We start from the raw sequence: 16,509 nt of genomic DNA, 5'->3' as shown, positions 1-16,509 counted from the left end.
TACCTACTATTGTTTCTCTTAGAGCATGCGGTTCACACGACATAGGAAATGCCAGAAACATGCAAAACATTATAATTGTATTAATAATGCGACATAAGAGTTGTGACGACTGCAGCCGTATAAGGACATAAGTAAGATTGGTGGAAATGATATAGATATTCAGGGTTAATCCGTTCCAGACAATTTGGAACCATTCTGTGTAGCTGACCCTTCTCTCTGACAATACTCGACCCGTACGTCTTCTACACATTATTATGCATACATGTCGTCTTCTGCTGCTTACTTCCTAAAGCAAAGATAAGAAAACAAACCAAACATGATTATGATGCCGGCTCCACGCCCAACGCCAGGTAGACAATCCTAACAAAAAAAAGGGCCGGATATACAAAGTCATAAGCTGCAAGGCTATGACTTCATGTACCCGGCCCTTTTTTTCACTTTTCAATGAACAGAAGATAAGTGTATAGATATACTTACTATGTATTAGCCCACATTCTACCTTTGACCTTTGAGTTTTTGAGTGCCTTGAGGATTTCCAAGTGAACCAGAAAGCCAGAGCTAAAGAGTGTCATACAGAAAGAACCAGAGCGCCAGAGCAGACCACAACCATATAGCCTTTCAGATCCAGAGTTGATAGCCCAAGTCAAATCCAAATGGCCAGAGAGTACCAGAGAGCGCCAGAGAACCAGAGAACCAGAACATCAGAATGCCAGAGAGCCAGAGAGCCAGAGAACACAAGAGCACAAGACCCAGAGACCCAGAGACCCAGAGACCCAGAGACCCAGAGACCCAGAGACCCAGAGACCCAGAGACCCAGAGACCCAGAGACCCAGAGACCCAGAGACCCAGAGACCCAGAGACCCAGAGACCCAGAGACCCAGAGACCCAGAGACCCAGAGACCCAGAGACCCAGATAGCCAGAGAGAACCAAGACAAGGCCAGAGCACCAGAGAGTTAATTCCAAGGGGGGAGGGAGTTCCAACAAGAGATCTGGGCTTGATTTTTGAGCCTTGAATACTCAATTGTACCTGTGAGAGTCCAGGGGGAGAAGTGGATTAGTAGTAACACATAGAGGAATACAAGAACAGTCTAAGTCAAAGCACAGGAATTCTGGGGACAGTGATAATAGTGAAAAGTCCAAGTCAAAAGCAAATCTCCAAAACAATGTAAAATATCCAACCAATCTGTTTTTGTAGTTTTGTGTTTTCATTTTTTTTTGTGTGTTTTTTTTTTTGTTTGAAACCAGAGTCAAAGCCAAGACCAGCAAATAATAAGTTGGCAGGGGGTGGGGATAATCCAGGAAGCATTAAGAGGAAATGTGTTAAGAGTTGTGTAAGTACAGGAGTAAGAAAGAATTACTATATACAAAATGTATATGGGAATAACTAAGAACTAGTATTATGAATCAGAATATATGCACAGAATATATGCACAATATAGGCTAGGTTATCAGGAATAACAACTCCTAACAAATAGTCTAGCAACTATGAAGTGCAGGTGGTTGGCTATGTATAGTACCTTAGACTAATGTTACTTAAGCCTAAGTGACTAAGGGTATGTATACTTAAGGTCTCTGGGATAGTACCTTAAGTAAGAGGGTTACCTGACTAAGGTACAGGATTTATAGGATTTGCCTAATAAGTATAGGACTTATAGATGCTTAAGTAAGACTTAAGACTTATGGGGTTTACCTAAAATATATCTAGGACTTATGAGATATTGTAGATAAAGCTATCTACAATATAGGGGGTATGGTGGATTGAAACACTATCACTCAATCACAACAATCCTTACAGTATTGTTGCACTATTGTTGTAGACACACTCAATACCAGGGAATTTATCCCCATTTTCTCAAATTTAAACAAAGACATTTGGACAACATTTTCAATCACGTGACTTTGGCGCTTATATCATATGCTAAGCGCCAAGCCATGTCCCCATCCGTGCTTACTCATCATACATAGCCACCTCCACCTGATGACATCATTATGACACGTCAGTGACACATACACATGAGTAAGACCAACTGCAGAGCAGGGTTCTTATTTGATACAGTTTTGCATATGATGTATTTGTAAATTGCTCTCTCTCTGTAATATATAAGGAGGCCAACCAACCATGGTAACACCCAGGTTGATTACCTCTTGTTGCATCCCACATTGTACAAGGTGTCGTAGACACAATTGATACCAGGGAATTTATCCCCATTTTCTCAAATTTAAACGAAGGCAATCAGAAAACATTTTCAGTCACGTGACATCGGCGCTTATATCATACGCTAAGCGCCGAGCCACGTCCCCAATCCGCGCTTATCTCAGCACACGTAGCCACCTCCACCTGATGACATCATTATGACACGTCAGTGACACGTATGCATGAGTAAGGCCGACTACGGAGCGGGGTTCTTATTTGATATGGTATTGCATATAATGTATTTGTAAATAGCTTGTCTGAAGAATATATAAGGAGGCCAACCGACCATGGTAACACCCAGGTCAATTACCTCTTGTCACATCTACACTTGTACGAGGCCTTACAGCCAGATCACTAAGTAGTATTACAACGCCTTAAGCGTTGACTCCACTGTATATACGTAGCCTGCCATCGCCCATACGGCCTTGGTCATCGTAGATTAGTAGTTAGACGTCGTAGGGTAGACCTCGCCGCCTTACGCGGTACTTACTGTACTTCCACACGGCCACAAGCGCCCGCGCCCTTGACGTCCTTTCAGACGTCTAGGACACTAGGTAATCGACCTTAAGTCGGTTGCAAACCGTGCCCACTAGCACACCCACTCAGCCCAACAACGAGAAGGCCCCTAGTACTAGCACAAGGGAAATCAGGTGATCGGGATTGCCTTTTGCTGTCAATAATCAAACCAGCGTCGTCCCCACCTAGTACCGAATTGCTATAAGGCTAACGGGTTCTAATCGTCCGCATACCACCGGTCGCCGCACCATTCGTTAGCGACCCTAGACAGCTAATCCACCCGCTTGCAGAAGCACTGCCCCGCATCACGCCCGTCCACGGCAGTTGATCAGGGTAAGAACTGTCCAACGCTAGGTTGGTTGAGGCAAGGGTTTAGCGTACACATACGATAAAGCGCTCATAAGTCCTGATATAGGCACACTAGAACCCCACACCTTCCACCATTACCTCCCGCACTCCCCCTCGTTCTTCCTCCCGGGCATCCACCCACGCTGGCCGGTCCTACCCCACACATCCTATGGCAACCCGCTCCCGGCCACCCTCTCGAGCCCGCTCCCCTATTGATCAGGGAGAGCTGGGACCCTTCCTTCCGCCAGCCTCCCCTGAGCTTGGCGAAGTATCTCTCGAGCGGGTCATCCGCCTTCTCTGGGGACTCCAATCCCAGGTTGACCGCATCGAGCGGACCCTCTCGGAACAAGCCGAAGTTAGCCAAGAGGTTTGGACCAATGTCGAGAACATCTCACAAGCGGTCGATACTGTCAAGGATGGGCTTGCCCAACTCCAGCAATCCCGGGGCCCCCACACCCCAGAAGAACAAAAACCCCCCGCGGTCGAGGAAACTCCCAGGGCCGCGCCCAAAGTCGAGCCTTTTGGCAAGACTCAACCATCCCTCGGGGCCCCAGCCCCCATCTTCTCCACAGGGGCCCCTAGGCGCGACCCCCTCACCCTTTTCAACCCCTACCCCTCCTCTTCCTTCCCTTCTGGACCGGCTCCAGCCCCCCAGGGACCTCCACCAGCGCCTGTCATTACCCCGGCGCAGCCTCCAGCCCCCTCCACCGTAAAGGTGGACCATCCAGATGCCTTCAAAGGCAAAATAGGCTCGGAGGCCAAGCAATGGCTAACCCGCATGTTGGCCTGGGTTTGCCTCAACCAGAGGCAGTTCCCCTCGGACTTGGAGGTCCTCAGCTTCCTCCTCATGAATATGGAGGAAGCAGCTGGGGCCTGGGCCCATCCTCACTTGGACCAACTAGGGTCCCATCGCGCACTCATCCAGACCGTGGATGAGTTCAAAATTGAATTCCTGGCCGCCTTTGGCGACCCTGATGCAACCCGTGCAGCGGAGCGGAAGATTACTTCCCTCACCCAGACCGGCACTTGTGCCGAATATATTACTAAGTTCCGCACGCTGCAAATGGAACTCAATTGGAACGACGCCGCACTCCGCGGCCAATTTGCGCAAGGGCTCCACTGGGAGGTCCGAAAACAAATCGCCACAAGGGAAAGGCAACCCCGAACCCTGAGGGAGCTACAAGATGCTGCCCTCATCATTGACAATGCCCTCCGCAAGGAGCGAGCCAGCCACCCGCAACAGGGGAATAAGTCTGGTAAAAACTCCTCCACCTCCAACCGGGGGGCGAGTACCGGCCAACAGGCCACCAAAACCGGTCCCCTCTCCTCCGATCCCAATTACGTCTCGGAGGACAAACGTAACCGCCGCCGCGCAGAAGGTCTCTGTGTCAAATGCGGCAAGCCAGGGCACAAGTTTGCCAAGTGTTGGACCGGATGGAAGGCTACCCCAAAGGAGGATAAGGGGAAGGCCAAGGAAGCCGCCAAAATTGGCAAAGACTCTGAGTACCAATCGGGAAAAGAGTAAGGGTACCTGCTGCCGCGCGCAAGGACCCCAAGGACTCTGGCATCTGTTTGGAATTTTGTAATATATCTAGTACCAATAGAATCACACCACTCTTCACTATTCCAATAAAACCAGAGAAACAAGCGGAAACACTAGAAGTCCTGATTGATTCAGGCGCCACATCATCCTTCCTTCACCCCCGTACCGCGGAACTACTCCGCCTTCCACTCATTGATCTCCCTACTCCCCGTACCGTTACTATGCTTGATGGGTCGAGCCCCCAGGCAGGAAAAATCTGGAAGAAGGCAGTACTTACCTTCAGCTATGATGGCAAGAAGATGACGGAAACCTTCCTTATCTGTAACACCGGCAATCACGCGGCCATCTTAGGTTTGAAATGGTTAGACGCCCACAATCCGGAAATAGATTGGAATACGCGCACCCTATCCTTCCCACACACCCCGCCAGAACACGTGGCCATTGCCGAAGAAGAGGAAGCTGATCAAAACCCTCTTGAAGGAGTACCCTCCGAATATCACCAATACGCCAAGGTGTTTGGAGAAGAAGAATTCAATAAGCTTCCTCCTCACAGACATTACAATATTGGCATAGAACTCACAGAGGAAGGTCCCTTGAACTCGCCCCTATACAGCATGACAGATGCCAAATCCGCCACACTCAAGGATTGGCTAAGGGATGAACTCAAAGCTGGGAAAATCCGCCCAAGCAAGTCTTCCATCAGCTCCCCCGTAATGTTTGTGCCCAAAAAGGATGGCTCCCGCCGCTTGGTTGTCGACTACCGCCGCCTCAACAACAGGACCAAGAAAAATGTATACCCATTACCCCGTCCAGATGATCTCATGGCCCAACTTTGCGGCGCCAAGATCTTCACTAAGCTGGACCTAAGATGGGGATATAACAATGTCCGAGTTAAGGAAGGCGATGAATGGAAGACCGCGTTCCGCACCAAATATGGTTTATACGAGTCCCTAGTCATGACCTTTGGTCTTACCAACGCTCCCGCCGCCTTCCAACACTTTATGAACAAACTGTTCAAAGACCTATTGGATGTATGCGTCATCATCTACCTCGATGACATCCTGATCTACTCTAAGGATGATGTATCCCATACGCAACACGTTCATGAGGTCCTAAAGCGGCTAATGGAGAACCAACTGTTTTGCAAAGCGTCTAAATGTACCTTCCACGTCACCTCGGTGGAATACTTGGGTATCATTGTCTCCAATAAAGGGTTCAGCCTGGATAAGCTCAAGATTCAGGCGGTACAGGAATGGCCGATACCCACTAAGGTTAAAGAGGTCCAATCGTTTCTGGGGTTCGCCAACTTCCTACGTCGTTTTGTCGCCAACTTTAGCCATATGGCTAGGCCCTTGCACAACTTGGTCAAGAAGGACGCAATCTGGAAATGGGATACTAAAGAACAAGATGCCTTCCAAGGACTAAAGGACGCCATCACCAACGCTCCGGTTCTTTGTCATGCGGACCCATCCAAGCCATACTTCCTAGAGACAGACGCCTCCGGTGCAGCCCTGGGTTCTATACTTAGCCAACGCCAGGAAGATGGCCGTCTGCACCCATTAGGATTCTTATCGGAGTTGTTCAAAGGAGCCAAGCAAAACTATGACACGCACGATAAGGAGCTTCTAGCTATTATACGCTCCTTTGAGTACTGGCGCATATTCCTGGAAGGAACACCACACCCGATCACCGTGTTCACAGACCACCGTAACTTAGAATACTGGAAGGAGTCCCGGACATTTAATCGACGCCATGCACGATGGCACCTACTCCTTGCCGGATATAACTTCCAGATAGTCTATCGTCCAGGGAAACAGTCGGGAAAACCAGATGCCCTCTCACGCCGCTCGGATCATGCTGATGTCCCTCCTGCCAATCAAACAATGCTCCCAGGTCCTGTATTTGCCAATGTAGCCGTCATCACACCGGAAAAGGAACTCCAATGCCAAATTGAGGCTGCCCTAGACCAAGACGAGTCCCTGGAAGAAATCCTAAACTTCCTCCAAAATGAATCAAAGGCACTGCCATCCATCAAACGGGTGTTTAAGGACTATCAAATGGAAGCAGGATTGCTCTTCTACCAAGGGCGAATTGTGGTTCCCGATGTCGGAACCTTATGGACGGATCTCTTACAAATCTTCCATGACAGCGCACTGGCAGGGCATCCAGGAAGACAACAAACCTTGGAGCTGATTTCTTGCAATTATTATTGGCCAGGCATACGCGCTGATACGTACTGGCACGTAGATTCCTGTGAAACCTGCCAACGCATCAGGAAACCCAAGTACGCGTCTATCCCTCCTCAACCCCTAGAGTTACCTACACGGCCGTGGCAACATGTGTCTTATGACATGATAGTAGACCTGCCCAGGGATGGAACTTGCAACTCAATCTTGGTCATTGTTGACAGCTTCACCAAGTACGGGATCTTTGTCAAATGTTCCAAAAAACTCAAGGCACCGGAACTGGCGGAACTATTCCTGGAACATGTGTGGAAACGGCACGGGATGCCTGAAAAAACGGTCTCGGATAGGGGAAGGGTTTTCAACAACAAATTCCTGAGAGCGCTATACAAACGCCTAGGGATAGACCCTCACTTCTCTTCAGCTTATCATCCTCAGAGCGACGGCCAGACGGAAAGGGTAAACCCCTCCATTGAACACTTCCTCAGGGCTTACTCAGGGATCAACCAACGGGACTGGACCAAATGGCTCCCAATGGCGGAATTTGCGTACAACAATGCCGTACATAGCAGCACGGGGAAGACCCCTTTTAAAGCCTTGTACGGGTGGGAACCCACCTTAACCCCGTCAAACGTACCAACCGACGTCCCAGAAGCAGATGACCTTGCCCAGACAATGGAGGCACAATGGAAGGAGGTGGAATCGGCACTCCGGCAATCCAAGCAACGCATGACGGCCGGAGAAGATGGGAGCCCAATAGAGTTTGAGATCGGAGAAGAAGCCTGGCTGGACGCCAAAAACATCAAGCTCAAGACCTTGAGTCCCAAACTTACGGAGCAACGCCTGGGACCATTTAAGGTTATTGAGAAGATCTCCGACCGGGCCTACCGCCTGGAAGTTCCCCTACCATGCGAATCCACGACGTCTTCTATGTAGGACTCCTGTCTAAGGTCAAAAGAGACAAGAAGCGCGCCTTTGAGAATTGCCCCCCACCAGTCACAGTGGACGGGGAAGAAGAATACAAAGTGGAAGGGATTACCGATGCAGAAGAACGCAACGGGAAATGGTTTTTCCGAGTAAAATGGAAGGGTTACGGCTTGGAAGAGAACACATGGGAACCCCGGGAGAACCTGAAAAACGCAGAAAAAATTTTGAAAAAATACGAGGAGGACATGAAGAAAAAGGCCCTCGGCGCTGCCAAGGCCCTTAGAGGGGGGGCAGTGTCGTAGACACAATCGATACCAGGGAATTTATTCCCAATTTCTCGAATTTAAACGAAGGCAATTGGAAAACATTTTCAGTCACGTGACATCGGCGCTTATATCATACGCTAAGCGCCGAGCCACGTCCCCAATCCGCGCTTATCTCAGCACACGTAGCCACCTCCACCTGATGACATCATTATGACACGTCAGTGACACGTATGTATGAGTAAGGCCGACTACGGAGCGGGGTTCTTATTTGATATGGTATTGCATATAATGTATTTGTAAATAGCTTGTCTGAAGAATATATAAGGAGGCCAACCAACCATGGTAACACCCAGGTCAATTACCTCTTGTCACATCTACACTTGTACGAGGCCTTACAGCCAGATCACTAAGTAGTATTACAACGCCTTAAGCGTTGACTCCACTGTATATACGTAGCCTGCCATCGCCCATACGGCCTTGGTCATCGTAGATTAGTAGTTAGACGTTGTAGGGTAGACCTTGCTGCCTTACGCAGTACTTACTGTACTTCCACACGGCCACAAGCGCCCGCGCCCTCGACGTCCTTTCAGACGTCTAGGACACAAGGGCCTTACAGCCCAGCAAGTCACTTAGTTACATGCCTTAAGCATTGTCCTTGCTGTACATACGTAGCTTGCTGCCGCCTTATAGCGCATGGACACTGTAGTTAGCTAGTTAGATGTTGTAGGGTAGACACCACCGCCTTAAGCAGTTCTCACTTGTATTCCACACTGTTGTAGACACACTTGATACCAGGGAATTTATTCCCATTTTCTTGATTTTAAACAAAGACAATTGGACAACATTTTCAATCACGTGACTTTGGCGCTTATATCATATGCTAAGCGCCAAGCCACGTCCCCATCCGCGCTTACCTCAGCACGCGTAGCCACCTCCACCTGATGACATCACTATGACATGTCAGTGACACGTATGCATGAGTAAGGCCAACTGCGGATTGGGGTTCTTATTTGATACAGTATTGCATATAGTTGTATTTGTAATTAGGTAGCTCTGTAATATATAAGGAGGCCAACCAACCATGGTAACACCCAGGTCAATTACCTCTTGTTGCATCCACCCACTGTACGAGGGCCCTACAGCCCAGCAAAGCACTTAGTTACACGCCTTAAGCGTTGTTCTCACTGTACTTAGGTAGTTTGTTGACGCTTTATAGCGTCTAGTCTCCGTAGTTAGTTAGTTCATTGTTGTAGGTAGACCCCTTGCCGCCTTACGCGGCTCATACTTAGTTCTATATGGCCGTAAGCGCCCGCTGCCTTGACGCCCCTTAAGGACGTCTAGGACACACACAGCCGTAAGCGCCTGCACCCTTGACGTCCTTACAGACATCTAGGACACTAGGTAATTGACCTTAAGTCAGTTGCAAACCATGCCCACAAAGCACCCATACTCAGACTCAACAAACAAGAAGGTCCCCTGTACTAGCACAAGGGAAATCACCTGATCAGGCTTGCCTTTTGCTATCAATAATCAAACTAGCGTTGGCCCCAGGTAGTACCAAATTGCTATAAGGCAGATGGATTCTAATTGTCTGCATACCACTGGTTACTGCACCCTTTGTCAGTGGAACTAGTCAGCAGATCCACCTGCTTGCAGAAAACTTGTTCCACATCACACCCGCACACAGCAGTTGATTGGTCAATAGGGGCTGTCCAATGCTAGGCGGTTGACGCAAGTTCTTAGCGCTAGAACAATAAAGCAACCCATAAGTCCTGTTATAGGCACCATTCCCCCCACTTTGCCCACCATTACTTCCCGCACCCCCTCTTGCGCTTCCTCCTGTGCCTCTCAGCGCACTGCTTCCCACCAAGGCCGCTCATACCCTCATGAGATGGCAACCCATTCCTGGAGCTCTTCTTGTCCCCTGTCCCCTCTTGATCAAGGAGAGCTGGGACCCACTCTTCCAGCAACTGCTGTTGAGTCAACAAGCCTTGAACCCAAGGTCTACAGGGAAATCTCCCTCAGCCAAGCAATCTCCCTCATCCTGGGATTACAAAACCAAGTCCTCCGGCTCAAGCAGGAACTCAAGGAAACAAAGGAAGCAACCAAGGAAGCCCAAGACTGGATGGGTGCAGTCAATCAAGCCCTCACTTGCATTGAGGCTAGGGGTGGAGCCCCCCACACACCAGAAGACCAGAAACCTCCAGCAGTCAAGGCCACGCCCAGGCCCATATCAAAAACCAACCCTCTACCAGCGCCTAGTGCGCCCTTCATTGCCTGGGCCAACCCCACCAAAGCTCCCCCTACCTTTGCACAGCCAACTCCTGTCTGGGTCCCCCTGCAAGGCTATACTCCCCCTCCATCTTTGCCTATCCAACTCTGTTCCCCCCAAGTCCCACAACCAGTGGCCCCTGTAGCCACGTATCAACCCCCAGTTAAGGTAGACCACCCTGACGCCTATATTGGGAAGATAGGGAACAAAGCCTGCCAGTGGCTCACAAGAATGCTGGCATGGGTACGCCTAAATCAACAGATGTTCCCCATGGATCAGGAGGTTCTATCCTTCCTCCTGATGAACATGAAGGACGTGGCAGGGGCTTGGGCCCACCCTCATCTTGATCAACTTGGGTCACACAGGGCCCTAATTCAAACGGTTGACAACTTTAGGACAGAGTTTCTGGCTGCATTTGGTAACCCAGATGCCACGCAAGCTGCTGAGCGGCAGATCACCCACCTTGCTCAGACAGGTACCTGCGCTGAGTACATTACAAAATTCAGGACCATTGCTATGGACCTGGATTGGAACAACGCCACCCTCCAAGGGCAATTCACATGTGGCCTCCACTGGGAGGTCAGCCACCTCATAGCCACCCAAGAATGGCGCCCCACCACCCTCCTTGAGCTGCAGAATGCGGCCCTGGTCATTGACAACGCCCTCTGCAAGGAGTGTGCCAGCCACCCGCCAAAGGGTAATAAGTCTGGCGCCTCCAACACCACCCCCAACAGGGGGGCAAGTACTGGCCAACAGGCCACCAGACCAGGACGCCTATCCAGCAATCCTAACTTTGTCTCCAAGGAGGAACAAAACTGCCGCAGGGCTGAAGGCCTCTGCATCAAATGCAGAAAGACAGGCCACAAGTTTGCAGAATGCCACACTGGCTGGAAAGCCATGCCAAAAGAGGAAGGCATCAAAAAGGAAGCCGCCAAAATTGGCAAAGAATCTGGACCCAAATTGGGAAAAGACTAAGGGTACCTGCTGCTGCGCGCAAGGACCCTAAAGACTCTGGTTTTGTTTTGGAATTTTGTAATATATTGCAATCCCATAGAAATAAACCCCTGTTTACAATCCCAATCAAACCAGAGAAACAAGCGGATACATTAGAAGTCCTGATAGATTCAGGCACCACCTCTTCATTCCTTCACCCTTGCACAGCAGAACTACTCTGCCTCCCCCTAATAGACCTCCTGCAACCTTGCACCGTTACTATGCTCAATGGGTCAAGCCCCCAGGCTGGAAAGATTTGGAAGAAGGCAAACCTAACCTTCCTAGTTGATGGCAAGCGCATGACAGAGACCTTCCTAATCTGCAACACTGGGTCACATGCTGCCATCTTAGGAATCAAATGGCTGGAAGCCCACAATCCTGAGATCAACTGGAACTCATGCACACTCTCCTTCCCTCATAGTCCACCGGAACACATTGCAATTGCCAAAGAGGAGGAAGCTGACAAAAACCCTCTTGAAGGAGTACCCTCCAAGTACCATCAATACGCCAAGGTATTTGGAGAAGAAGAGTTCAATAAGCTCCCTCCCCACAGGCATTACAACATCAGCATTGAACTCACAGAGGAAGGCCCCCTGAACTCCCCTCTCTATAGCATGACTGACGCCAAGTCCGCCACACTCAAGGACTGGCTCAGGGATGAACTCAAGGCTGGGAAAATCTGTCCCAGCAAATCATCCATCAGTTCCCCTGTCATGTTTGTCCCCAAGAAGGATGGTTCTTGCCGCCTAGTAGTTGACTACTGTTGTCTCAATAACCAGACTAAGAAAAACGTATATCTGCTACCCTGTCCAGACAACCTCATGGCCCAGCTCTGTGGTGCCAAAGTCTTTACTAAGTTGGACCTACAATGGGGTTACAATAACATCCGGGTAAAAGAAGGTGATGAATGGAAGACAGCTTTTTGGACCAAGTACAGACTATACAAATCTCTGGTAATGACTTTTGGCTTAACAAATGCCCCTGCTGCCTTTCAACATTTCATGAACAAGCTGTTCAAAGACTTATTAGACATATGCGTCATCATCTACCTTGATGACATCCTGATCTACTCAAAGGATGACGCAACTCACACCCAACACGTCCATGAGGTCCTACAGTGTTTAATGGAAAATCAATTGTTCTGTAAGGCTTCCAAATGTACCTTTCACATTACCTCAGTGGAATACTTGCAAATAATTGTATTGGATAAGGGTTTTAGTCTGGATAAGCTCAAAATCCAGGCAGTCCAAGAATGGCCAACACCCACCAAGGTCAAAGAGGTCCAATCATTTCTAGGGTTTGCTAACTTCCTCCAACAATTTGTTGCCAACTTCAGCCACATGGCTAGGCTGTTACATAACCTAGTCAAGAAGGACACACCCTGGAAGTGGGATACAAAGGAGCAGGCAGCCTTCCAAGGCCTAAAAGAAGCAATCACAAATGCTCCGGTACTTTGTCATGCCAACCCCACAAAACCTTACTTCCTTGAAATGGACGCGTTGGGAGCTGCCCTAGGATCCATACTCAGCCAGCAACAGGAAGATGGCCGCCTACACCTGCTTGGGTTCCTGTCAGAATCATTCAAAGGAGCTGAGCAAAACTACAATACTCACAATAAGGAGCTTCTTGCAATTATCCGCTCCTTTGAGTATTGGCGCATCTTCCTAGAGGGAATGGCACACCCCATCACAGTCTTTACTGACCATTGGAACCTGGAGTATTGGAAAGAATCCCGGACTTTCAACCACCACCACGCTAGATGGCATCTATTGCTGGCTGGATATAACTTCCAAATTGTGTATTGCCCAGGGAAGCAGTTGGGGAAACCAGACACCCTCTCACGCTGTGCCAACCATGCCAACATCCCTCCTGCCAACCAAACCATGCTACTGGAACCTGTATTTGCCAATGTTGCCCTAGTATTGCTGGAAAAGGAACTACAACACCAGATAGAATCATCCCTTGACCAGGATGAATCCTTGGAAGAAATCCTGCAGTTCCTACAGAACAAGTCAAAGGCCCTGCCCTCCATCAAACGCGCATTCAAGGACTACAAAATGGAGGCAGGGCTGTTGTTTTACCAAGGACGCATTGTAGTACCAGACATTGGCATGCTAAGAACAGACTTGCTCTGCATCTTCCACAACAGCCCCTTAGCAGGCCACCCAGGGAGGCAATGTACCTTAGAACTAGTGTCAAGGAACTACTACTGGCCTGGAATCCGTGCTGACACATACTGGCACGTGGACTCTTGTGAAACATGTCAACGGATCAGAAAGCCCAAGTATGCGTCAATACCACCTCAGCCTCTTGAACTCCCTGCTAGACCCTGGCAACATGTATCATATGACATGATAGTAGACCTTCCCAAGGACAGGAACTACAACTCAATCCTGGTCATCATTGACAGCTTTACCAAGTATGGGATATTTGTAAAATGCTCCAAGAAACTCAAGGCCCCTGAATTAGCGGAGTTATTCCTGGAACACGTCTGGAAACAACATGGCATGCCTGAAAAAACAATCTTGGATAGGGGCAGGGTCTTTAACAATAAGTTCCTAAGAGCACTGTACAAACAACTAGGGATAGACCCCCACTTCTCCTTGGCATACCACCCCCAGAGCAATGGGCAAACAGAACAAGCCAACCCATCTATTGAACACTTCCTCAGGGCCTACTTGGGGGTCAATCAAAGGGACTGGACCAAGTGGGTCCCAATGGCAGAGTTTGCCTATAACAATGCCATACACAGTAGCACAGGCAAGACCCCTTTCAAGGCCTTGTATGGGTGGGAACCTACCTTAACCCCATCCAATGTACCAATGGATGTTCCAGAAGCGGATGACCTTGCCCAGACAATGGAAGCTCAATGGAAGGAAGTGGAATCTGCCCTCTGGCAGTCCAAACAACAAATGGTGGCCAGAGAAGAAGGAAACCCAACAGAGTTTGAGATTGGAGAAGAAGTCTGGCTTGACGCCAAAAATATCAACCTCAAAACCCTAAGTCCCAAGCTGACAGAACAATGCCTGGGACTGTTCAAGGTTATCAAGAAAATCTCCAACCAGGCATATTGTCTAGAACTTCCGCCAACCATGAGAATCCACAATGTCTTCTATGTGGGATTACTGTCTAAGGTCAGAAGGGACAAGCAATGCGCCTTCAAAAACTGTCCACCACCAATCACTGTGGACAGGGAAGAAGAATACAAAGTCAAAGGGATAACAGACGCTGAGGAAAGAAACAGGAAATGGTACTTCAGGGTGAAATGGAAAGGATATGGGTCCAAGGAGAACACCCGGGAACCATGGGAGAACCTGAAAAACGCAGAAAAAATTTTAAAGAATTATGAAAAAGAGATGAAGAGGAAGGCCCTTAGAGGGGGGGCAGTGTTGTAGACACACTTGATACCAGGGAATTTATCCCCATTTTCTCAAATTTAAACAAAGACATTTGGACAACATTTTCAATCACATGACTTTGGCGCTTATATCATATGCTAAGCACCAAGCCACATCCCCATCCATGCTTACTCATCATACATAGCCACCTCCACCTGATGACATCATTATGACATGTCAGTGACACGTACACATGAGTAAGACCAACTGCAGAGCAGGGTTCTTATTTGATACAGTTTTGCATATGATGTATTTGTAAATTGCTCTCTCTCTGTAATATATAAGGAGGCCAACCAACCATGGTAACACCCAGGTTGATTACCTCTTGTTGCATCCCACATTGTACAAGGGCCTTACAGCCCAGCAAGTCACTTAGTTACACGCCTTAAGCGTTGTCCTTGCTGTACATATGTAGCTTGCTGCCGCCTTATAGCGCATGGACACTGTAGTTAGCTAGTTAGATGTTGTAGGGTAGACACCACTGCCTTAAGCAGTTCTCACTTGTATTCCACACAGCCGTAAGCGCCTGCACCCTTGACATCCTTACAGACATCTAGGACAACTATACTCAATGTTGAACTCAACAACTGTGACAGTCAAGGGGCACAGGGTTGCAGTAAGTACACTAATAGGTTACCCTGTGTCTGTTGGGACTGGCCTATGGTCTTAGTGCGCCAAATAACCTCCTATGCTATTTACAGTGAGTCAATCACTAAAGTAAATGCACAGATAAGCTGTTAAAGGCTTGTGTGTATATGTCAATATATAAGAGTAAAAGTAGGATGCATTAGAAGCGTCTTCACAGGGTCCTTTTATACCCTGAGAAGGTGCACAAACAAGTATATACATGATTGATACCAAGAGGGGGTACAGGAGGTACATGTGGCAACTGAAACACTTGAGGGAGCCAATACTTTGGTACATAGTAAACTGTTGTAGACACAATTATACCAAGGGGAATTATTCCTATTTTTCTCAATTTTAAACAAAGGCAATTGGACTACTGTTGTAGACACAATCAATACCACAGGATTTATTCCAATTTTCTTGAATTTAAACAAAGTTGAATGGACAACATTTTTGATCACGTGACCTTGGCGCTTATATCATACGCTAAGCGCCAAGCCATGTCCCCATCCGCGCTTATTCAGCACATGTAGCCACCTCCACCCATGATGTCATCATGACACGTCAGTGACATGTATGCATGAGTAAGACCAACTGCAGAGCAGGGTTCTTATTTGATACAGTTTTGCATATGATGTATTTGTAAATTGCTCTCTCTCTGTAATATATAAGGAGGCCAACCAACCATGGTAACACCCAGGTCAATTACCTCTTGTTGCATCCCCCTATTGTACAAGGCCTTAGGCCAGTAACCACTTAGACACTACCACCTGTACTTGTTGCCTTAAGCAACTTTCTCATTGTAGCTACTTAGTTTGCCATTGCCCCTAAGGCCTTGGTTGTTGTGCTTAGATAGTTAGTTGTTGTAGGTAGCAGTCCCACTGCCTTAAGCAGTTTTACTTAGTTACACACGGCCACAAGCGCCTGCTGCCTTGACGCCCCTTACAGATGTCTAGGACAACTACATTTTTGATCACATGACATTGGCACTTATATCATACAAATAAGCGCTGAGCCACATCCCCATCTGTGCTTAATCAGCATATGTAGCCACCTCCACCTATGATGTCATTATGACACATCAGTGACACGTATGCATGAGTAAGGCCAACTGCAGAGCGGGGTTCTTATTGGATTAGATATTGCATATAGTATATTTGTAAATAACTCACCTGTAGAATATATAAGGAGGGCAACCAACCATGGTAACACCCAGGTTGATTACCTCTTGTTGCATCACC

At 48.3% G+C, this 16,509-nt stretch overlaps 3 protein-coding genes across 3 annotated transcripts; all 3 read left to right on the top strand.

The window, feature by feature from the left end:
• Positions 1–3,228: 3,228 nt before the first annotated feature.
• RhiXN_01102 (Retrotransposable element Tf2 protein) lies at positions 3,229–8,014 on the top strand (the record flags this gene model as incomplete). The annotated part of the gene is made up of 3 exons (XM_043320921.1): positions 3,229–4,580; positions 4,655–7,682; positions 7,736–8,014. The coding sequence occupies 3 exons, from the start codon at positions 3,229–3,231 to the stop codon at positions 8,012–8,014; spliced, it is 4,659 nt and encodes a 1,552-aa protein (XP_043179933.1).
• A 1,855-nt stretch (positions 8,015–9,869) lies between these two features.
• RhiXN_01101 (Retrotransposon gag protein) lies at positions 9,870–11,225 on the top strand (the record flags this gene model as incomplete). The annotated part of the gene is made up of 1 exon (XM_043320920.1): positions 9,870–11,225. One exon carries the CDS (start codon positions 9,870–9,872, stop codon positions 11,223–11,225), a length of 1,356 nt encoding a protein of 451 aa, XP_043179932.1.
• Positions 11,226–11,464: 239 nt separating this feature from the next.
• Positions 11,465–14,638, top strand: RhiXN_01100 (Retrotransposable element Tf2 protein; the record flags this gene model as incomplete). Its single annotated transcript, XM_043320919.1, has 1 exon — positions 11,465–14,638. One exon carries the CDS (start codon positions 11,465–11,467, stop codon positions 14,636–14,638), a length of 3,174 nt encoding a protein of 1,057 aa, XP_043179931.1.
• Positions 14,639–16,509: the final 1,871 nt, after the last annotated feature.

The sequence above is a fragment of the Rhizoctonia solani genome, chromosome 4 (assembly GCF_016906535.1).
Source record: "Rhizoctonia solani chromosome 4, complete sequence".
In the NCBI taxonomy this organism is placed as follows: domain Eukaryota; kingdom Fungi; phylum Basidiomycota; class Agaricomycetes; order Cantharellales; family Ceratobasidiaceae; genus Rhizoctonia; species Rhizoctonia solani.
The sequence above is the reverse complement of the archived record's forward strand: the minus strand, read 5'-3'. Positions and strand labels throughout refer to the sequence as shown.